At 38.2% G+C, this 22,232-nt stretch overlaps 1 protein-coding gene across 18 annotated transcripts in view; it reads left to right on the top strand.

Moving 5' to 3' along the window:
* Nucleotides 1-22,232, top strand: part of TRIP12 (thyroid hormone receptor interactor 12) — an 80,185-nt gene that overhangs the window by 34,997 nt on the left and 22,956 nt on the right. For 6 of the 18 annotated variants that reach the window (XM_075098797.1, XM_075098794.1, XM_075098796.1 and 3 more), the window contains exons 3-21: nucleotides 244-369; nucleotides 1,307-2,106; nucleotides 9,584-9,689; nucleotides 10,954-11,090; nucleotides 12,066-12,149; nucleotides 13,513-13,608; nucleotides 14,603-14,751; nucleotides 15,020-15,055; nucleotides 15,143-15,238; nucleotides 15,649-15,741; nucleotides 15,873-16,034; nucleotides 17,874-17,942; nucleotides 18,062-18,227; nucleotides 18,898-19,015; nucleotides 19,157-19,313; nucleotides 19,612-19,765; nucleotides 20,315-20,543; nucleotides 21,278-21,396; nucleotides 22,016-22,223. In XM_075098797.1, coding sequence (XP_074954898.1) covers nucleotides 244-369; nucleotides 1,307-2,106; nucleotides 9,584-9,689; nucleotides 10,954-11,090; nucleotides 12,066-12,149; nucleotides 13,513-13,608; nucleotides 14,603-14,751; nucleotides 15,020-15,055; nucleotides 15,143-15,238; nucleotides 15,649-15,741; nucleotides 15,873-16,034; nucleotides 17,874-17,942; nucleotides 18,062-18,227; nucleotides 18,898-19,015; nucleotides 19,157-19,313; nucleotides 19,612-19,765; nucleotides 20,315-20,543; nucleotides 21,278-21,396; nucleotides 22,016-22,223 — 3,105 coding nt within the window. The remainder of the gene's footprint in view (nucleotides 1-243; nucleotides 370-1,306; nucleotides 2,107-9,583; nucleotides 9,690-10,953; nucleotides 11,091-12,065; nucleotides 12,150-13,512; nucleotides 13,609-14,602; nucleotides 14,752-15,019; nucleotides 15,056-15,142; nucleotides 15,239-15,648; nucleotides 15,742-15,872; nucleotides 16,035-17,873; nucleotides 17,943-18,061; nucleotides 18,228-18,897; nucleotides 19,016-19,156; nucleotides 19,314-19,611; nucleotides 19,766-20,314; nucleotides 20,544-21,277; nucleotides 21,397-22,015; nucleotides 22,224-22,232) is intronic. The other 12 variants (XM_075098805.1, XM_075098801.1, XM_075098803.1 and 9 more) reach the window with 5 other exon arrangements.

The following is a 22,232-nucleotide window of genomic DNA, read 5'->3' as shown; positions in this document are numbered from 1 at the left end:
TGAGAAGATGTTTTATTAATTTACTGAATTGTATGGTTTACAACTCAGTTACACTGGTAATGGTTTGTAACTGCACCAGGTGATCCTTTTGATATAGTGCTTTAATGTTAGGTGTTGATATGAAAAGGCTTGAAGCTGTAAACTAATATTTGAAAGTGGTCCAAAAAATATTAATTCCACCTACAGGTTTGTGTCTGTATCTTGGAATCCTGATAGCTTTCTGTTTTGACTTTCTGCTGACAGGTCACATTTAGGGCAGGCAAAACATAAGGCACATAGCCCTCCTGAGAGTAGAAAATCTATTTCAAAGACACCCAAAGTGCAGTCTAATACTACTTCTGAGCAGTCCAAGGGACACTTTTCTAAAAGGTAATTGCACTTCATATTCATATGTTAACCAGTGTTATCTGTGCTTCACAACTGTGTATAACATATCTAGTTATACAGAGTTCTTACAAAATGTATGACTACTAGATTTTAACTCATCTAGGTATTGCATTCAATGGATATATTTCAGTGTTTCACATTCCATTTGTGTTCTACAACTAAGAGCATTCCATCAGTAATGGGGAGGAAACAATTTCTGCATAACTAGTCCTGGAATACTTGCAAGGTCTTTCTCCCCTTTTGCTGCTTCATATTGGGGAAGATTGTTCTGAGCAGTGTCCAATATTAATTGAAACATGAAATAATCTAAAGTATGCCTGTGTTCAGGGTGATCACCTTGGTCATGCTTTGGCTGCTCTTCATGCACTTCTGCTATATACACACTGGAACAGTCATGTCGAAGAGAATTTTGCCATATTTGTGTACGATTAATTACCTCAGTTTCAAGATCGATCAGAAACTATACTTTCATTAAGAGCCTTCCTTGAACTAGAATCCAGTTATGACTAGTTATGCATTACTGAACACTCCTTATTCTCTTGTGGGACTTACACTCCCAAACATTCAGATAATAGTTTCATGGCTTGATATATTTTTTCTTTTTAATCAGTTTGACACATCTACTAAAAAAAGTAGTAAAATCTAAGTTACCTCATATATTCCTCTTAAAAAAGCAGTGCATTGTGCTTTTATTTAGCAATTTATTTTAGTTTTCATGCTAGCAAAGATTTGCAATATGACTGGTCTCATAGACGCATGGGTTTTTGTTCTTGTTTCAATGTAAAATTAATAATTGGCAGTGTTTCTTACCTGTGATTTCCTTTATTATTAGAGAATGCTGACATTTATCTTGCAAAACTGTTGCAATTGTGGGGTTTCTTGAGTTCAACACTAACTCTATTCCTGCTTACTTCTACAGAGGCTGTAGTTCATCTGCCGTTTTAATACCACAACAAGAAGATCCGGAGAGAGCCAATACTTCAGAAAAACAAAAAACGGGGCAAGTGCCTAAGAAAGACAATTCTCGAGGAGTAAAACGCAGTGCTAGTCCAGATTATAGGAGGACCAATTCTCCTAGCTCTGCTAAAAAACCCAAAGCACTTCAACACACTGAAACTTCCTTGGAAACTAACAAGCCACATAGTAAATCTAAGAGAAGACACTTAGACCAAGAACAGCCGAAGTCTACACAATTGCCATCAACAAGCAAGGCTCACACCAGAAAGGGTGGAGCTGCTGGTAGTTCCCGAAGTCAGAAAAGAAAAAGGACAGACAATCTGTCTTGTATAAAGAGTGGTTCAGCAGTTGAAGCAACTGGCGCTGAAGAGAAGTCAGCAAAACTCTCCAAGCTGGCTTCAAAATCGGTGACCTCAGCCAAAGCTGGGTGTAGCACCATCACTGATTCTTCTTCTTCAGCTTCCACATCCTCCTCCTCTTCTGCTGTTGCCTCTGCTTCTTCTAGTGTTCCTCAGGGTGCCAGAGTGAAACAGGGAAAGGACCAGAATAAGGCCAGACGTTCCCGTTCTGCATCCAGCCCCAGTCCAAGAAGGAGTAGCAGGGACAAAGAACCGAGTAAAACAGGTGGCTCTTCAAAGTTTGACTGGGCTGCTCGATTTAGCCCGAAAGTCAGTCTCCCTAAAACAAAACTGTCTCTACCAGGCTCTTCCAAGTCAGAGTCATCAAAACCTGGACCTTCTGGACTACAGGCTAAGCTCGCAAGTAAGTTCTTTTGTGGAAGAATAAGCATGTATGTTTTAAAATCAAGTCTTCTAAACAAATACTATTACTGTTTTTAGGCTTCTTGGGATATTCTTAGAGAAATAAATTTTTAGTGTGTTCTGCTGAGCTTTTAAGTAAAGCTGACTGAAACTACAGCTAAAGCAAATGATATAAGTACAGTCACTGTTTATAAGTTTAAATTGCTTCTCTGACTTGCAAATCAATTTTAAAAGTAAAATATATGCAAAATAGTTGGATGCTGTAATGGGGATGTGTATGTTATGAAACTATCTTGATTATGGTCCTCCTGTAAATTTTTTTCTCATTTTCTTAAGCTTTCTCTCCTGAAGTGGAAATGATAAATGCTGGAAAAAAAGTAAATAATATGTGGGCTCTTGTTTCAAGCCACTTTCCTAATTTTTCCTTACTGTGAGAATCTCTGTTAATTTAAAAACAGTCATCTTTTAAACCTAGTGTACCTAGTGCCTGGATTTTAGTCACTTTATCTTTTAAATTGTTCCTGCAAAATATGTCCTCTCTTGGGTACTGAATTTGAATAGCAGATACTGTTCTTGGACAATGTCACCTGCTTGTTAGTGTGCAGATATGCTTGTAGCTCTGTTGCCTTGAACAAAATTTTTTTTGAAATTCATTATGCTGCCTTTGTGTACTATATGATTTACTTCTAGCATGTATGCTCTAAGACTTCCTAAAGAGTTGGATCCCTAAGTTTGCTTACTGTTTTTCCTTTACCTAGACATGGTCAGTCGTAGTCTGTCTCAACTGGGGCATGTCTATAGCTAATACTAACGCAGGAGGTATGTGAAATAAGCAAAAGCAACTGGATGTCTTCCTGTATATCAAAATAGACTTAACTGATCTAACAGGCTTGTTTTGGATAAATTGTGTGACTAGAGTGTTGATTCTGTAATGACCTAACCTAGTTGAGGAAGAATGGCTTTGGGGAAGGGGAGAGGAGTTATTTTCTTTATAGCAAGGTTTTATCTACCTGCTTCATGGTTCAAGACTTACTGGATGATGAGTTCTGGAGAAAAAACTCTGAATTTACACAGAGTGGAGTGAGGGGGAAGCGGGTAGGAATTGGGCAAGAATGGGACTGACCAAGAAATTCTTAGCTAAGGCTGTCTGTGTTACAAGCAACTTTTTTAGCAATGAAGAAGAGCAACAGGGAGGAGAAAGAATTTGTCTGACGAGTGAACAATGAGAAGGTGAAGGCAGAGAGTAATTTCTGTGACAAGTTACTAAACATCAGCAAGGATTGAGAAGGGGAAGGCTGGAATAACACAATATAAGGGGAGTATGTGTTGAGTAGCTTGAAAAACAGCATTGAGAATGAGCCTAAACTGTCTCCGCAAAGAATGTACTGAGAAAGCCAGCTTGACTAGTGCTAGCTCTTCTGGGACCTGAAAGCCATCTTTTGCAAAAAGATGAACCTAAGTTGAAAAAAAGACATTCAAGTGTATGTCACAAACCTGACTTGGTATGGACTGTAGGTATGTTTGTGTATGTATAAAAAGTCACTGGTAAATGGCACAAAGCATGGGGAGAGATGTTTCTAGACTCGAGAGGTTAAAGTTACTTTCTCTAGATGGTGTCCCAATTTAGGGGGTGGGGAGGGAGTATTAACAGGTGATACTAGTAAGTCTAAAATGTCTAATGCCTCTTTATTTTACTGTAGATTACAGCAATAGTTATTCCAATGGTCATTATATTGAATATAATTGATCAGAGTAAGTGATTATGCTGAGTATTACTAGGAGCAAGAACTCGGCCTAGAATAGAAGAAAAGAATTAAACTTTATGATATCTTAAAATAGTCTCAGCCTTTCAAATAGTCCATTAGAGCTGTTTGACAACAGGTTGAAATGATCTTTGAATCAATAGTAACTATTGTTAGCTTAGCCCTTTTTAAAAATATATAACTTATCTGTCATATAGTTTCATTAAGTCAAATATTGGGACAAATTTTAAATATTTTAACAAAATACACACTTTGGATAATGCTGAGAAGTGTCAAGAAAATTTTAAGAAAAAAACCTCCAGGGTAGGTTTTTAAGACAGATTGTGCAAGTTCCAATTTCTTTTCTGTAGCACGCTAGTACCCTTAGAGGATAAGGGAGCAGAAGTAGGTGATTTTTTCACACAAATATTAATACCCCATAAGCTTTCTAAACCGGTAAGGCAAACAGTGATCTAGATTAACTTACTGAGGTATAAACCACTCTGCCTGGAAACATGTCCTTAGAAGTCATAGTAATCCTGTGTAGAAAGTGAAAGCTAAAACTCAGTAGGCTTATATAGGGGTATAATATGAAACAGATGTTTGAAGAAGTTTGAAATAGGCCTTTTAGAACTAGTGGGAGACACAAAAAACAAGCATGCAAATGTAACTCTAAGGAGCTGCAAAAACTTCAGGAAAATGATGGTGGGGAGTGGTTCTAGGAAGAAAAGTGGGAGGAGAGGGGAGATTATTCTGGCTAACATATACAGTCAGTCATGTTTATGTAAGTGCAATGCTGTTGATTTCTGGGTATCACAGTTCAGGAAGTACAAGGAAAAGAATTAGTAGTTGTGATATTTGAAGGAAAAACTGCAAAAGCTGAGCTGGTTTACTCTACTTGAAGAGAACAATGAGCAGATATGTGGTTGCCATCTTTGCAGAAGCTTTTCACATACTGGAGGGGAATACCCAGAGGTTTCTTGTCCAGTCCTCACTGGTTTATTAATAGGTGTTAAACACAGAGTGACTTTCAGAATCGTCAGCTACGCAGCAGTCTGTAACTGAGCAGGGATGTCACTGAATAACCACTATAGGATTTGTTGGAAAAGCAAAAACAGGCTAGACTGAAGATTTTTACCTCTGTTTTTGTAGCTAAATATTTCTTGATGGAGAGGGGGGGGAAGCAAGTTTCTTGTTGTCCTCTCGATTTGACTATTTTATATTCCTTTCAAGCCCCATATTGTGTAGAGGCTTTTTAAATGTGGTGAATCGGGTAATCTCACTGATTATGTAACAATATAAAACCAAGCTTAATTATGTCTCCATTATTAGGTAAATCTCTGCCCTTTGTGTAGTGTCTTGTGGCCCTTAAGTAGGAAGAAGCTGGCAAATGATGACTGAGACGGTGCTGAGAGCAGGGTAGCTTAGGGTAGTTGTCCCTGACTGAGAAGCCTCTACCTAATATGTAAGATATGGGGGCCTGGAGAGGTTATTGGGATAATAAAAAGCCACATAAAGGTGAACATGAAGCATGAATGATGTATAACTCCTGGCTTCAAGGGATTTGGCAGATACAAGGGAGAAAAGAATCTGAAAATAGCTCTGAACTAGTTTATTTGGAATTGTGGGTGACAGCGCTGTCTGTGTGACGGTTAAGAGCCTTAGAGTTGTGGACCAGGGCTTGAGGAAATAAGATGACTGGCTTGGAAATACTTGGTTTAATTGCTGTGATGGGCTGTGTAGGGCTGTCATCAAGAGCTGGGGATGTCTGTATTGTTACTGACGGAGGGGAGTAGTGGAGTATTAGAATGACAGGTGGCTGTCTTGCCTTCCACTGCCACAGCTATTTTCACCCTGTCCATACTGCATGAGGAGAGCAGCCCAACACAGGTGCCAATGTGAAGTCTAAACTTACAGTCCTAACAAGTAAATATCTATTCATTATCTTTCTGAACTGCAAATCAAGGTCCTTCTGGGTTATGGACTGTGAAAGTTTGACTTTCTTTTGGCTTGGATGATACACTCATACTTAAAATAAGTGAATGCAGTACAGCTACATTCTGCGGTGGTCTCTTTCACGCAACAAAAAATGCCTTAAAAAGAAAAAAATGTTGACCAGTAAGCACACTTAAATCTTAAGATTTTTTTTTTTTCTGATTTCTGTTAGGCTGCTCTGTTTCAGGTTTAGTGTGTTTGGGTCTATTTTCCTTCAGAGCCATTGACATCAATGTTTGGCATGCAAACAGGATGGTGTCAGGGCGTGAGCAATATATTTGTTTGCCATAAGGAAACCTATACTTCTGTTTTAATTCTGAAGTTTACATCTGAAGCTTTTGCAGTTGCTGAATATGGGGCGCTTAAACCTAGTTTTCTTTCGTTTTATTGAAACTCCATCTCTGTTCATAACTCTTACTAGCTCTTTGAAACAGATCTCTTGATGATAACTCTGTATATTTCATAAATAGTGCTAAATAAACAACTTCTGGAGATGAACATCAAACCAATTCCCCCTGAAAGCCCTTGCTGTCTGTCTGTGGCAGTGTGACTGGTGCTTTCTTTTGTCAGGCAGTCACAGGGCATCTCTAATCCCATCTCTCTGAATGCCGGTTGTGCCCTATTTACCAGTGAAGGCTTGGGGCTGTTAGCCTCCTGCAACTCCTATAGATACAGGACTAACTCTCAGTCAGGAGGACACGCTTGCATTGTGTTAAGGGGGAGATGAAATTTTAACAACAATGCAAGTGAAAGGAAGAAGGTTCAGTCCTATGCTGAAGAAATTAGCAGTCCTGAGCTTATGCTGTTGAGGAGACTCAAAGGATTTGCAAAAGATGCAGGTGGTAAGATTGACTTAAGAAGCCTTCTTAAACAGTGAACTTTAAGGGCAGAGTGTGCCATTGAACAGCAGGAAGGGAACAAGCTCTGAGAAGTCCTTTGGCGCTTCCTTTTTAGACTTAGAAATTAATAGAGGTGGAAGCTTATATGTGCCTTGATAGATACATCAGAGGTAGAGAAATGAAGACCTTGGAAAAGAGAAACATGCAAAAAGATCTGACAAGTAGAACATTTTTCCTGAGCAGCAGGAGAAAATGAGCTCAAATCTTCTGGGTGCTCAGGCTGGGATATATTCTGCAGCTCATCCACCAAGCAGTAACTGGGTAACTCTTCACATTTTCTGAACGGAATTACCTCAGTAAGAGGGTTTTAAAGAGTTGGGTCAGCTAATTTAATACCCCTTAAGAAAAAGGACAACCCATTTCAGCTTCGTTGCCCTACTGCTTCATGGTGTCTGTGCTCATCTGACCTGTGTTAAGCAAGCTCAATTCATCAAACTGGCAGAACGCTAGTGGAACAAGAGAGTGTATCAGGTGTGCACTTCGTGCATCTTGGGATTGGTTTGGGGACAATAAGACATGAGTGAGGGTATCATTTTGTAAAACAGTAGGATGTTCATCTAGCTCTGCTGATTTATGAAACCTTTGCCCTTAACAGAAATTCTGTTTTGATACAAGTCAAGTCAATCTTACTTCACTACAGTAGATGTGTGGTGTCTCATCAGTAGCATATTACTTAGCTGATACAAAGTTGCTTAATACTTAGGTCTGGTTACTTGACAATGAGTACCCAGAGATTTGAAGTAGAGTGGCGTGCTGACATAAAGAATGAAAACTTCCTTGTAGATTTTTCTCATGAACTCTACTGTAACAGGGTGATGAACTTGTACTTTTGCTTTACTTTTAGAAGAATATCTCACAATTTCACCATACTGTTATAGGTACCAAGTAGCCTACTCCTCCATACATGTAATATGAACTCAGTGGTAAACGCATTTTATCTGTGGGGTAATACAGTGCTATACCTAGTGCCAGTTAACATGCATTTTTCTATTGTAAAATATAATCAGCTGTGAGACGAGTTCTGTTGTATCTGTGCATTTCTAGTACTTGAGAGGCTTAAATGGCTATGGCATGGGATACTGCTACAACTGTTTCAAACTGTTTTTGTCTTGTAGCTCTATTTTATAACATACTTCCCCTGCCACTGAGTGTTTTACTGTACGTAAATAGGGGTGGAATCATCGTGTGTTTTTGTAGTAGCTACTTCAACTTAATTTTTTCATTTGAAAGCATGTGTAATAAAAATGCCACTGCTGTTTTGACTAGTTGGAAAAGTTAGGTAGTTTGTTGTACATCTACAGACAGTCTGAAAATTCAAGTGGCTGGCCTGCTTCAGATCAGTGCTTGATGACTGTTAAACACAGAACTTTGTTGTTTTCTAGAGGTTGCCAAATTTCTTGAGTCAGTAAGCCATCTGTGTGGTAAATACACAAATATCAGGTTAACCTTCATCTGCATGGAACTTAACTGCATGCAGCATTGTGTTCCTGGGTCAAATACAGTATAGTGTTTGAAAGGACAGACAGACTGGGTCAATAATGGCTTTTCAGATCACTTTCCGTTTTCTGTTTACTATCCAGTCAGAAGCTGTATAGTTATCATTTCATCCCTCAGTACCACAACTCAGCATTCCTGGAATGTTTTAGGATTAAGGAAGTAGATGGGAGTCAGTTTGATAGGTACTACGCTCAACAACACTGCGCACACAAATGTTTTATTTCTGTTTTGTTGCCAGAAGAGGGAGCAGTGATCTAACTTTCTCATCTTTTCAAAACTATTTACATCGGTTCCAGTAATAGTATGTCTGAACTGAATGTTAAGGGGTTCTCTTATATTTTTATTTATTTATTTTTCTGTAAGGGGGGTGGGGACTGAAATGTAAAGTTGGGCCTGATAAGGGTTTGTTAAAATTTTCAACACACTAATTATCAGCCTTCTGGTTTGGAAGCTGTACAGAATATTTCAGCCTGACAGTAAGCTTGCTTATCATCTGAGAATGTTCTATTGGGTTTTTGTGTGTTTAAGATCACCTGGTTCTGCAGTGGGATGGGTCATCAGAACAATGGCTTCATAACCTAAAGCAAATTAGTATCAGTTGGGTCAGTCTTCAACAGTGCAAATACTTCTAAATTAAAAATGCTGTGGAGATAGGCTTTATTTGCCACAAGGAAGACCTTATGGCAGTGGTGGGGTTGAATGGATGTAGTTGAAATAGGAACACGAATAATACATATGACACATCTCAACACTGGCAGTGCTTGACTCATGGAGGGGAGCATGGTTTTGATTTAAGGCAGTTATTCTTAAGCCATACTAATATGAATAAAACTGACTAAAAATTATGATCCCACTAGTAAAGAAGATTAAGTTTATGCTGCAGGCATTTAATCAGAGGTGGGGGAAAACAGATGGAACCAATCACTGCCCTCCCTCACAATGTAATTTCTTTTTCTCTCTTCATCTATAGCTAAAGCATCTTCTTTTAAGTGTTTTGAATGTCAACATGTGGAAATAATAAACTTGTATCCTATAATGTGATATCTGTTTACCGTGAGAAAGACTTACAAACTCTTCTATAACTGTTGTGTGTAGGTTAGGAAAATGTGTCTAGGTAACAACTTGGGAATTTAGTATTACTTAACTTGAAATAATGAGTAAAAGTAAATACCTTTCTTTTACTGGTATAGCAGTTCAGCATAAGGTGACTAAAAGCTGATGTGGGCTTGTGGTTCTTATGTAGCAGCTGTTCTTCTATGTAGAAGTTTCTTGTACACAAAAGTTTCACTTCTTTGTGGGATTGCTCTGTATTTAAAGACTGATTTACTCTCAATTCTTCACATAGGTCTAAGAAAATCTACGAAGAAGCGCAGTGAATCACCACCTGCTGAGCTCCCCAGTTTGCGGCGGAGCACACGGCAAAAGACCACGGGCTCCTGTGCTAGCACCAGGTAAAACTTAAGATAATGGAACATGATTAGTGCAGTGGGTTGATGGTAATGTCATTTTCATACATGAGAACTGGCCGTGTCTATATCTTACTTTGCTATTGTAGAAGTAGCTATAGCTTTTCTGGCTGGCTGGGTTACTCTGTACACCAGTGCATAGTGCATAGAATTTGTCACCATCAGACCTTCAGTAAGTCCCTCAGCTGTGGGGGTGGAGGAAAAGAAACATCCAAAGCCAATATTAGAAATTTAAGTAATCCTTTCTTTAGGGAGGTGGTCTTTAGTGTTCAGTATGTTTCTAAGACAGAGAGCATGCTAAACTACTATCCATCATGAATAATAAAATAGATGACTATTTTTCAAAATAAAAGGCTTCATGGTACCACGCAGAAGTGTGCTTTAATAGTGTGCATTGCTGAGCTGACGCAGCTTGTCAGCTGCTGCATCTGAACAATACTACAAATATCTAAGTACTTAATATATCCTCTGATAGAGGCGAAAATTAGTCCTGAAGTAATAACTTGAAAGAGCTGATAGATTAAATGGGAGGGGAGAGGAAATGTGTCCTGTGATGCAGAAAAGTTTTTGTAGTTGCATATATTCTGAAGCTAGACTTAAGAAGGTTTAACAAGTTTTATTTGTTTTTCTTATGCCTAAACTACATTTATAATTGTTTCAGCACAACTTCCTTTTCTTCTTCCATGCCATAAAAAAAAAAGCTTCTGAAATCTGATGCTGTTGTGAAGTGTACATTTGATTTTGACTGTTTACTTTGTAGGCATATATATTTGTAGTGGTTATGACAGTAGTATTTAAAAAGGCTTGTGCCCTCAAACTTTTTCTGGCTCTGAAAACCAAGTTGATCATCAGAGTTCTCTTTGTACTTCCAGTAGTTCAGAACGTCCTTTAAAGATAGTTACAAATCAGGTACACATTTGTGAAGTTTGACGACAGAGTACCTAACAGTCACTTTAAGCTTGCTCATTTTGACTATTATATTTTAGTAGACTGCCTTGTCTTGAAGGGTGTAATGTAATGACCTAGCTGTAATGCATTGGTATAAACAAATCACTGCCATGTTGCAGGGCAAGGAGGGTAAAGAAGAGTTAAATAATTTTGTGAAGGCTTATTTTTACCCAAATCTGTTAGTTTGTGCAACTTTGTGGTAGTGATCTATATAAATCTTATGTGACTTTGAGTAGTCTCACATAAATAAATCTCTTGTCTTAGTTCATAAGATCTGGCACTCTGTTTTTTGAATCTTTAGTCGGCGAGGCTCTGGCCTGGGCAAAAGAGGGGCAGCTGAAGCTCGCCGACAGGAGAAGATGGCTGATCCCGACAACAACCAGGATGGAGTTAACTCTTCAGCTGCACGTACGGATGAGGCTCCCCAGGGAGCTGCAGGTAAGAAGAAATTCCAACTAGTATAGTTGCTGATATAAACGTCTTTGTATTTAAAATAATTAAATGGATTAAGTTCTGGGGAGAATTTATTATTTAAGCTGGTAGAGCTGGCAAATAATTTGGGAAGGTTTTTGAGTGAAAGGGACATTTATTTTTGAATCTGATCTCTTGGATATCTGGTACATGTTTCAGTTGTGCGTTTTTGTAGTCTCCAAACTATGTCCAATAAAGTACACTTTAGTTTTCAGGCATCTACCTTTTTTAAAAAATGTAACTTCATCTGATGCTACATAAATTACTGTACTGCCAATCAAAGAGAGACTGAACTCTTCAGAATGCAGAAGGCATGCATTTACCTGTAAAAGCTTTCATAACTACTCATAAATATACTACAGTTTTTCTGTTCAAGTGGCAACCATGTCTATACTGGAGAAGTTTGTAACCAAGTTAAATATTCTTACTTGCACAGTCCTATTAAATAGTACTTCATTTTATCATCTGGTCCTAATCAGTAGTGAGTTCAAAGCAGCTTTCCAGCAATTATTCTGGATTGTAGAAAATTTCAAACATTCTTTCCTTAAAGCTAGCTACATCGGTACAAAAAGTCAAAATTAAAGGAACTAAGTGCAGCATAACACTCAATTAAGAAAGCGTAAATTTACTAAGGATACAGGTAAATCTGTCTGACAGGTCATTTGCTGATCTAGCTGTATTGTAGTGGGTGGTTTCTCTGCCCCCCCCGCCCCCCCCCCCCCCCCCCCATCCTGTGTTGCTGTAGTCTCTTCAGCTTTTGTAAAGTATTATACTTGTAGAGTGGTCTGATTAAAATGACAATTGTACAAAAGTATGATGGTGGTGATGTTAAATGCAGAGCACTCTTCTGATGGTGGACGCTTTTCTTGATGGTGGAACTGATGCGAATTTTGTATGTTTAAAGGCACTTTAACTTGGATTAATCTCTATTTTATTTCTTAGCTTCTAGTTCTGTTGCTGGGGCTGTAGGTATGACAACCTCTGGAGAAAGTGAGTCAGATGATTCTGAGATGGGAAGACTACAAGGTATAAAAGTTGTGATTAATTTACTATTCATTTTTTTGTTTGCAGCCTATAAATAGCCATACCTACCCAAATTCTGTATGGGAAAGCTGTATTTTGTTTGTGAATGTGTTGCTTTGCTTACTGTAGTTCTGACATATGGAGTTACAAGCTTTAATTCTCTAAAGATGCAAGAATTTGGAAATTATGTCTGGTGGGGGTGGCATAGTGTCCTTGCTCGTTTACATGGTATATAATACAGTACTACTAATGATTTTTCAGGGGAAAGTGGGGAGAGAGAATTGAGAACTCAGTCCTATGAAGTGTGTAAGCTCAAATATGAATATGTCTTTGGAAGAATGTTTTCAGTTAACAGGCCAGGTTAGGCCTGCTGTTACTCTGCCTGCTTCTAGATAACTTTTTTTTTGTGCTTGTTATCGATTCCCATGTTGCTGTAAGCTTTGACCAAACAAAATCTAAATGTTCTCAAAAGTGCTTGCTTTCATGCTTCGGCTAAAGGATTCAGGTCTCAAAACCTGAGAGTACAGACAAGTAGAAACTTAGTTTGCATGTCCTGCAACTGTTTTAATGATTTTTGCCACTGCATTGCAAGGAGGTCAAGATCATGATCTCTCTTGCAGACGACAGGTTTTTGCCGCATTAAATATCCAGATTAACCAATGAGTGCTGTGTCACTACCAGTTCACTTGCTTGTAGTTCTCAGTAAGCATAGGTATGCATTAGGAATATTGAGCTAAATTGGTTTTTGCTATTAATTGTATTGTATTGATCAGCAGTAGTGATGCTTGCTACAATAAAAATCAGAATCACCCACTTATTAGTCTTAAGCTAGCCTGAACAGTGTTCAAAAACAAAAGCAAAACTCCCCTAATATCTAGCAGAGTTTTCTCCTGCTCATAAACTAAGCAAGCTGTGAACCTTTTTTAATGTCATTTTTTCAGATAAATAGTGCCACTCAGTTCCTGAAAAAGTGAAGATAAGCTTAACCGATTTTATGTAGTTCATAGTTGAAATTGAGTTCATAGTTGAAATTAGTGTCTGCTGTATCTGCTATTCTAAATCCGGACTTTAAAAAATTTAGTGGGCCAGATTGCTTCTGTGAAATATATAACTCTGGAAACTCAGTGGGTGACTTCCTAAGGGGCCTTAATGCTCTGATGCATACAAAAATGAGTTATTTGGTCCCTAAAGGTCATCTTTTTGATGTTTTTTTTTAAATCAAGGTAGCTGTAGTTATCTAATCCTAACTCTTCTTTCTTAAAGTATCAAAATTTTAGTAATCTTAAATTTATAGCATCATGGAATTTAAGCTTTTAAAAATATGTAGAAGCTTTGACAATGGCTGTTATCCTCTGTTTGCTTTTAGCTCTATTAGAGGCTAGGGGTCTTCCTCCTCACCTGTTTGGCCCTCTTGGTCCTCGGATGTCGCAGCTCTTCCACAGGACAATTGGAAGTGGAGCTAGTAAGCAAAGTTTGTCTAATTTGACTTAATTCTTTCCACTTCCAGATTAGTAGAATTCAGCCACTAGTAAATTCTAATAATTGTATTAGTTTCATAGTTTAATAAATACTTTACATGTTGGAGATTTGTATGTCGTGATAGTGCTAGACCACTGGTCAACAATATTAATTTGCTTGCCTTCCTATAAGGAAGAGAAATTTGCTTTAGCCATATTTCTTTTCTTTTCTTTTCTTTTTTTGGGGCATCTTAATGTTCCCTTCTAGGTGGGGAAGGGAGGGTTCTTGCCTTTTCACCCCTTCCTTATCTTTTTCTTTTGCATGATGGGCTGCTTAACAAAAGACCTCTCCAACCCGCTTGGGTTTTTTGCTAGCTTTAAACAAGTGCTTAAGCTAGCTTTAAAACTATTAGATGTCAGTTCTGAGGTATGTTGCTTATAGTTTCAAAAGTGTCTTAGGTGTCAGACAGAAATCACTTCAGACAGTGCGTCATTGAGAACATGGGTCCTTACTCTTATTCCACCATGTCTGCATTATGCAGCTGGATAAGATGTCTACCTTCTAGTACAAGTCTGTCTGGCTTCCCAGGAGAGCCAAAGACAGCCTGTTACACTGCCTGCCAAGAGGAGGATGGGGTCTCATGGATACTCCATGTGCTGTGTTATCCAGCAGGTGTGCTGGAAAGTCCTTTGCTTTATAAAGGTGGAGTGGTGTGGGTTCTGGCATCCTGCTGTAGGTTGGCAAGATGGCTATGGTGAGCAGTGTGTTGGACTCCCTGTGCTGACGAGTCTGCACTGGAAAGACAGCCAAGAGTGAGATTTTGCCTCCCTTACCTATCCCCCCCTTCTTATGACAGGGAAAGGAAGTGAAACTACAAATACAGAGGAAAACAATCTATCTCTGGTCTTCCACTCTGGCAGAAGTATAGCATAACAGTTCCCTTGAACACTTATGTCTTCTAATATTTTCTTTCCTAATCTTTTCTTCTGGATATATAGGTTCTAAAGCCCAACAGCTTTTACAAGGTCTCCAAGCCACTGATGAAAGTCAGCAACTACAGGCAGTGATTGAGATGTGCCAGCTGTTGGTCATGGGAAATGAAGAAACATTAGGAGGATTTCCAGTCAAAAGTGTCGTACCAGCTTTGGTAAAGAGGAAATCTCATATTTCTATTAGAGGATATAATATTTCACTCAATAACAATAAAATATTCCTCCTTATTTGGTTTTGAGGGCATGTTTTGCTGAATTTTCATAGTCCTATTAATTCTTTAATAGCTCAAGTTGTTCTTTTGAAACTTTAACCAAAATTCAAAGTCCTGAGTGAAACGCTAGGATACTTATTTGTGCCCTGTATTTATGTTGATATCTAGATAACTTTTACTAAACTAACAATACTTTTTTTAAAAAAAACAGATAACGCTGCTGCAGATGGAGCACAACTTTGACATTGTAAGTGATTCGTAATGTCTAAAAATTTTTTTGAAATAGAAAAATATATAACCTGAACTTAAACCCAAATATATATATATTTAATAGATGAACCATGCATGTCGGGCCTTAACATATATGATGGAAGCACTTCCCAGATCATCTGCTGTAGTAGTAGATGCAATTCCTGTCTTCTTGGAAAAGGTAAAATGAAATCAAAAGAGTGTTAAACTAATATGAGAGGGCTTTATCCTTTAACTTTACTATATACCATTAAGATAATGGCTTCTTTTCATAGCTTACAAGATATCCATAATGCATGAGAAACTTTTAAAAACAGATCTACTCCTTGTTCACACCCTTACTGAAAAGCTCTATCTGATTCACTGAGAACTTTTTGTCTGGTTTTGTAAAGATACTGCGTAATGATTCAGAGCTGTTGGAGTAGCTATGTAGCTGATCTAGCCTTAAATTGCCTAGCTTGATTACAGCTAGCAGTGCAGCTGCATTAGTATGTGTCTTACTACAGTCTAACTGTCCAAGTGTTAATGAAGATGATTATTTTAACTAACTGGTTTAGAAAATAATCTACAAGTTTTCTTGTTTTCTTGTAGCTGCAAGTTATTCAGTGCATTGATGTGGCAGAGCAGGCGCTTACAGCCCTGGAGATGTTATCACGCAGGCATAGTAAAGCCATTCTGCAGGCAGTAAGTAAAAAAGAAATCACTTTTATCTCTATCAGTTCTACATCTTGGTTGTCATCTGTGAAGATGAAATAAGAAGAAAAGTTTCTGTGACTTGATCGGTACTGAGAGTGAAAATGTTTATTTTGTTATAGGGTGGGTTGGCAGACTGTTTGCTGTATCTGGAATTCTTCAGTATAAATGCACAGAGGAATGCCCTAGCTATTGCTGCCAACTGCTGCCAGAGCATAACACCTGATGAGTTTCACTTTGTGGCAGACTCTTTGCCACTGCTTACACAAAGGTTAACCCATCAGGTAAGAAGTTGTTATAAAATGGAAAGTTTTAATTTTGAGCTGGAAGTAGTATAAAGTTGCCTCCAGATGTCTAGTTCTTTACTGTGTATTATTTGTCTTTGCTAAGTGATAACGGCCTTAAAGTTTCTATACTGTCAAGTTGTGATATTCTAATGTGCATAAGGGCTTTGTTACTTGTAAACGTGTTGTAAAGATGAATAACACCCCTATTCATTTTGTAAAATGAGATAAGTTACTTTCAACTTAAAGCATTAATAATAGCGGGTTTGTAGTCCTTACTAGTTACCCATTAGTAAGAGTAAATCCAGTAGCATAACTGTGACTCATTTGTTAAGAAAAAAGAACAAGGTTCCCTCCCACTTCAAACTCAGAAAAGCTTCAGTTCCAATTTTTGTAGGTTTTTCTGATTTGACTCATTGGGAGGGCTTATGGCTTTTTAAAAGGGAAGTTCCTACTCTTGCACAATAGTTTGAAGTGATGAATTCTATATCATGGGGTTCCTAAGATCTGCCTATCCTGCAATGCTGCTACGCTCATAAGTGAGCACTCAAAATGACTGTTGCACCAGAAGATTTGGACATACTGCTTGGTTGGCAGATCCCTGTTAAAAAAGGTGGGAAAGGAGAAATTATTTTGTTCCTGAACAAATATAACTAAATCGAAGCTTCCAGGTAATCTTTTTATGTATTCTTGTGCTATTCTTAATCTTGCCAACACCTTCTTGCTGAGATACTACTTGAATTTTTGAGGCAGCTTCACAGAAGTCAAATGTCAGCTTTAGATGGTGCTTTGGAAACAGGAAGCACCATTCTCAGCAGTAGCAGGGACAAGTACTGACCCCTGCTCTCTGAAGAGAAGCTACAGCCCACGAAAGTAAGATTTTTGAGAAGTTTTTAAGTGGAATTTTTCTGGGGGTGGAAGAAAAAAAAACATCTTGAGGTAGCTCTTAACAGAATAGTTGAGGTTGGAAGGGACGTCTCAACTACCTAGTCCTAACCCCTGCTTAAAGTCAGCTAGAGCAGATTGCCCAGGACCATGTCCAGCTGATTTTTAAATCAAAAAAACCCAACCAACCGATGAACCAAACAAAAAAAAGAGCCAAAAAAGCCCCCCAAACACAAACACCCCACAACCAACAACAATAACAAAAAAAACCACCCCACAACAAACTAACAAAAAACCCCAACCCCACCAAAAGCAGCAACAAATAACAAACAAAAAACCTCCAAGGACAGAGACATAACATCTCTGGGCAATCTCTTCCAGTGTTCAACAACCCTTACAGTAAAAGTGTTTTATTATGTTCAAATGAATGTTTTTGAGTGTTTCAATTAACTTACCTAGAGCTATTTTTTAGAGTAATCTTTACTGTCTTGGTGTCTTTGGATTTGCTGTCTTGCTGTGCTGCAAGATACAAAAGTCAGGCTTCATGTAGTCTGTAGAACAGTAGCCTTCATGCTTGCTTATTATCTGTATCTCTTGTTGTTTTGGTTTTGTAGCTATCTTCCCTTTTTTATTTACTCCTTGTAGAATCCAAAAAGGGTATTATAGACCCATTTATTAATCTTTAATGGTCCATAAAGGTACTTGGACTAGATGACCCCTGAGGTCTCTTTCAACCTGTGATTCTGTGATTTGTGTTGCAACTGTGAGGTGTTTCCCAGGGAATATGCTGTATCAGGAGGTCAGTTTTAGACTGTATATCAATGAATTTCAAGTTCTGTAAAATGTGCTTTGGGCTTTTTTGGAGAAATTTTATTAATGCCTCAAAATGACAGGATAATCTAATGCAAGTTAAAGTATTTTAAAACAAAAAATGCTTAACTTTTTTTGTAATAGGACAAAAAGTCTGTTGAAAGCACTTGTCTCTGTTTTGCACGGCTAGTGGACAACTTCCAGCATGAGGAGGTAAGGGTGTGGTTTTTGGGGCATGGAATTTTGTTTCCTTCTTCCCTCCCTCGTTTTCTCCAAGAGCTTACCTTTCAAAGTCAGGCTAACACTTTTAATTTTGCTGTTCCCTCCTGAAGAACTTGCTCCAGCAGGTTGCTTCCAAGGACTTGTTAACAAATATCCAGCAACTCTTGGTAGTGACACCTCCGATCCTGAGCTCAGGAATGTTCATCATGGTGGTGCGCATGTTTTCCTTAATGTGCTCCAATTGTCCGACACTTGCAGTCCAACTTATGAAGCAAAGTGAGTTCTTGTTCTTCCATATTCTGGGCGACCTAGTGAAGTTAATGCCTACAGTCAGTATGTAATTCTGTGCACTTGATTATACAAATATTGTGCTCTCTCGTTTTCCTCTGTCTTACTATGCTTCCCCTAGTTAATACTGTTGAAAGTTTTCTTTTTCCTGAGGGGTTTTTCTTCCCCTTTCCTGTTTCTAGCTGTTGTCACTGGAGTGCTTGCCTAATTTTGAGTCTGTATTAGCTGCACAAGTTACTCTCGTTTGAACACAATTTGAATAATTCTTTTCGCAGTCTTCACCAGGTGGAGAAGTCCTTAAATCACATTTCCCCCTAAGGGAAAGCGTTAATAAAACTAACAGCTGTTTAGCTGTCTTAATTATCACTTGTTTTCATCTTTTCATCTTGTAATTTTTGACTTTTCACTTCAGCTGCCCTGTATATTATTTCCCCCCTGCATGTTCTTTAAAGGAAAAAAACCCAAACCCAAAAAACCCCACAACAAACTCCTGGCCTGAAAATGAACACATCTCTTAGAACTTTTGAAGAGATGGCTTTTGTCTTACTGCCTGCTGTTTGTTTGCTTAAGGCAGTGACTATCTCTTCTGTGTAGTGTCTAATGCAAAATGGAGTCCATATTCTGATATAAGCAATCTCATTAATAATAATTTTTATAGATATTGCAGAAACACTTCATTTCCTCCTTTGTGGAGCCTCAAATGGGGGTTGTCAAGAACAAATTGACCTTGTTCCACGAAGTCCTCAAGAACTTTATGAGCTTACTTCTCTTATCTGGTAAGTTATGGAGCCCTAGGTTTTGGGTCTGGTTGGTATGTTAAAATCCATAACTTCTCTAAAATGAAGGCAAACAGTTTTCAGCTTAGATGGACTTTATTGTATACTTCTAGTAAAATACTGTTTTAATGTTCTTTACAGTGAACTGATGCCTTGCCTGCCAAAAGAGGGAATCTTTGCTGTTGATACAATGCTGAAGAAAGGAAATGCACAAAATACAGATGGTGCAATATGGCAATGGCGAGATGACAGGGGTCTCTGGCATCCCTATAACAGAATTGATAGTCGAATAATAGAGGTAGTAATTCCACACATCTGTGTGGTGATGTTTTTTTACATGTGTGTGGTTGTGTAGGGAATTGAGTGCTTTCTGTGTGGTTTTGAAAATATCAGCCTTGTTCTTTCTGAGTAAGAAACATGAGTTTCCTCAAACATCCTGGTGTAATATTGCACTATTCAGTATTACTCTCTTCAGTAATGGGTGAACTGCTTAATCATGTTGTTATTGTAGTTCTGTCAGACATGCCCCTCTCATCACCTTTCATATTGCTTCTTATTTGTTAGGGATTTAAGTTTAAACTATTCCTTGTTTTTAGGCAGCTCATCAGGTTGGTGAGGATGAGATAAGCCTGTCTACGCTTGGGCGTGTCTATACTATTGATTTTAACTCTATGCAGCAAATAAATGAGGATACTGGAACAGCACGTGCCATTCAGCGAAAACCAAACCCTTTAGCCAATACAAACACTAGTAAGTACAGCTTAGGAGACGCCTTGTGTCTCTAGCTATGGCTAACTTATGCTGGGGTTTGCAACAGTCTACTGCTATTGTATTTCTTGTGGTTTCTGTGGAACTTTTATTGGAACATGGTGGAACATTTATTGGAACATGTGTCGTGACTTATGTGAACGAAGACAGCTTTACAACAAAACTCAAACTGTTGAAATGTGTTCTTTTTAACATGTAAACTCCGGGGAACTGAAAATGCATAAAACTGGGAGGGAACTAGTAGTGTTCTTGGCTTGGGATTTTCTGAAACGGTTTTGTTCATACAGCTCTCATTTAACAAAGGCTGTGTGAGGTCTTCTTACTATCATACAGAAATATATAAGAAAACTGAAAAGGACTCAACTCCTTGAAAGAGGAGGATTTGTACTTATGTTCCTGTTATCGGTTTGACTTCTGGTTCTTAAATAATATCTCTCCAATTTAAGAGCTAAACTAATTCAGCTTAAAAAAAAGTAATCAGAGCAGAGATGCAAAGAATTATGCAGTGATTTGTGGAATAATTTCTCACAGGTGGACATTCAGAATTGAAGAAGGATGATGCTCGAGCACAACTAATGAAAGAGGACCCAGAACTGGCAAAATCCTTTATCAAAACATTATTTGGTGTTCTTTATGAAGTATATAGTTCTTCAGCTGGACCTGCTGTTAGACACAAGTGCCTTAGAGCAATTCTTAGGATAATTTATTTCGCTGATGCTGAACTTCTGAAGGATGTACTGAAAAACCATGCTGTTTCAAGGTGGGTTTGTTAACCATTGTGAATGAAACTAATTTTGAGCTTACAGCTCAAACTTGTGATTACTGGTTTGAATCCTCTTTTTCAGGGGTAAATTGTACTCTGTCTTATGTATTTATCTTCCAAAAGCTGAGGCTGCCAGCTCTTCAGGAATTTTTTGCATCTTAGATTTTGCAGTAGGCGCCAACCCTAGGCGTTCTTATTAGAAACTTAGAACCTAGAGTTCTAGAACGTTGAACGTTAGCATTTACTCTTTCCCTGATTTCTAAAACTTGCCAGAAACTTTTCTGAGGGCAAGATGATTTTTGTGAGGTAATACAATGTGAAAAATAACAGACTCTCATGGCATTCAACTGATAAGTTCTATTCATGAAACCTCTCCTAAGTGACATACTATAAAGTTACAGATCTTCATATAAGGATAAAATTGAAAAACTAGGCAGTTTGTTTTCTAAAGGCAATACAAAGTTCCAAAACGCCATGTTCTCTAAAGGAAGAAAACTCTTGTTCTTTTCCTTTATGCCACATGTTAAAACTTAGTAGAAGCAATTTAGGTGGGAAGAGGACTTTTTTTAGTCCTTTTGTTTACAACTTTTACAAAAGCACAATGAAATATGTTTGCTTTCAGTCTCCAGTAGTATATATGCAAGATGAACTGCCTTGACTTTATTTTTCTTTAAAACAACAACAAAAAAAATGAAAAGACAAACCTAATTCTAATAAATTATCTGTTTTAGTCATATCGCCTCCATGCTGTCAAGTCAAGACCTTAAGATAGTAGTTGGAGCCCTGCAGATGGCAGAGATTTTAATGCAAAAGTTACCTGACATTTTTAGTGTTTACTTCAGAAGAGAAGGTAAATCTTGCGTTCTTTTTTTTTTTTACTCTTCACATCCTTATATAGTATTTCAAAAGCATGGGTGTGTGGAGACTCCATATCTTGTACCTTCCACTCCATCCCCTCTAAGCAGTAGAAAATCAATACTCTTCTTGAACAATAATGGCAAATCCATGCAAGCTATCATCATACAGCTGGGGAGGAGCTGACCAAGACTCTGGAGGACACAAGCTTGTTTTTTCTGAATCTGAACCAAGTTTGTACAGGCTTACTAGGACTAGTGAACTTATATTTAGGCTGGAGATGGCTTGCTGAAATTACATGGGTAGTCTTACTGGACAAAACTGATTCTTTGGCAGGAACTCTTTATTATAATCTACTGGGGATTTTTTTTTTTGTTTCTTTATCTACTGTTCATGTCACTTTTAATTATGTAGGTTAACTTCTTCAGGAAAGGGTTGAACTGCTTTTAAAACTTAGCATTGATGGGTGGGGTGAGCCAGTGTTGCCATAGTCAAAGCAGAGGTTCGAATAAGAGACTTCGACCTTTTCAAATACCTTTGTCCCCATGTCCCCTCCCAAAAAAACCCTCACAAACCAACCAACCCACCAAACAAAGATTTCTTCTTTTGCAAAGGTGTGATGCACCAAGTGAAAAACTTAGCAGAGTCTGAGGCTTTGCTAACAAGCCCACCGAAAGTATGCACTAATGGATCAGGAACGCTGGGTACCACTACAACAATAAGTACTGGAACAGCCACTGCTGCTAGTAATGCGGCTGCTGATTTGGGCTCTCCTAGCTTACAACACAGCCGGGAGGATTCTTTGGATCTGAGCCCACAGGGGTAAGTGCA

Source organism: Phalacrocorax aristotelis, chromosome 7 (assembly GCF_949628215.1).
Source record: "Phalacrocorax aristotelis chromosome 7, bGulAri2.1, whole genome shotgun sequence".
NCBI classification, from domain to species: Eukaryota; Metazoa; Chordata; class Aves; order Suliformes; family Phalacrocoracidae; genus Phalacrocorax; species Phalacrocorax aristotelis.
This window is presented reverse-complemented; position numbering and strand designations above follow the sequence as displayed.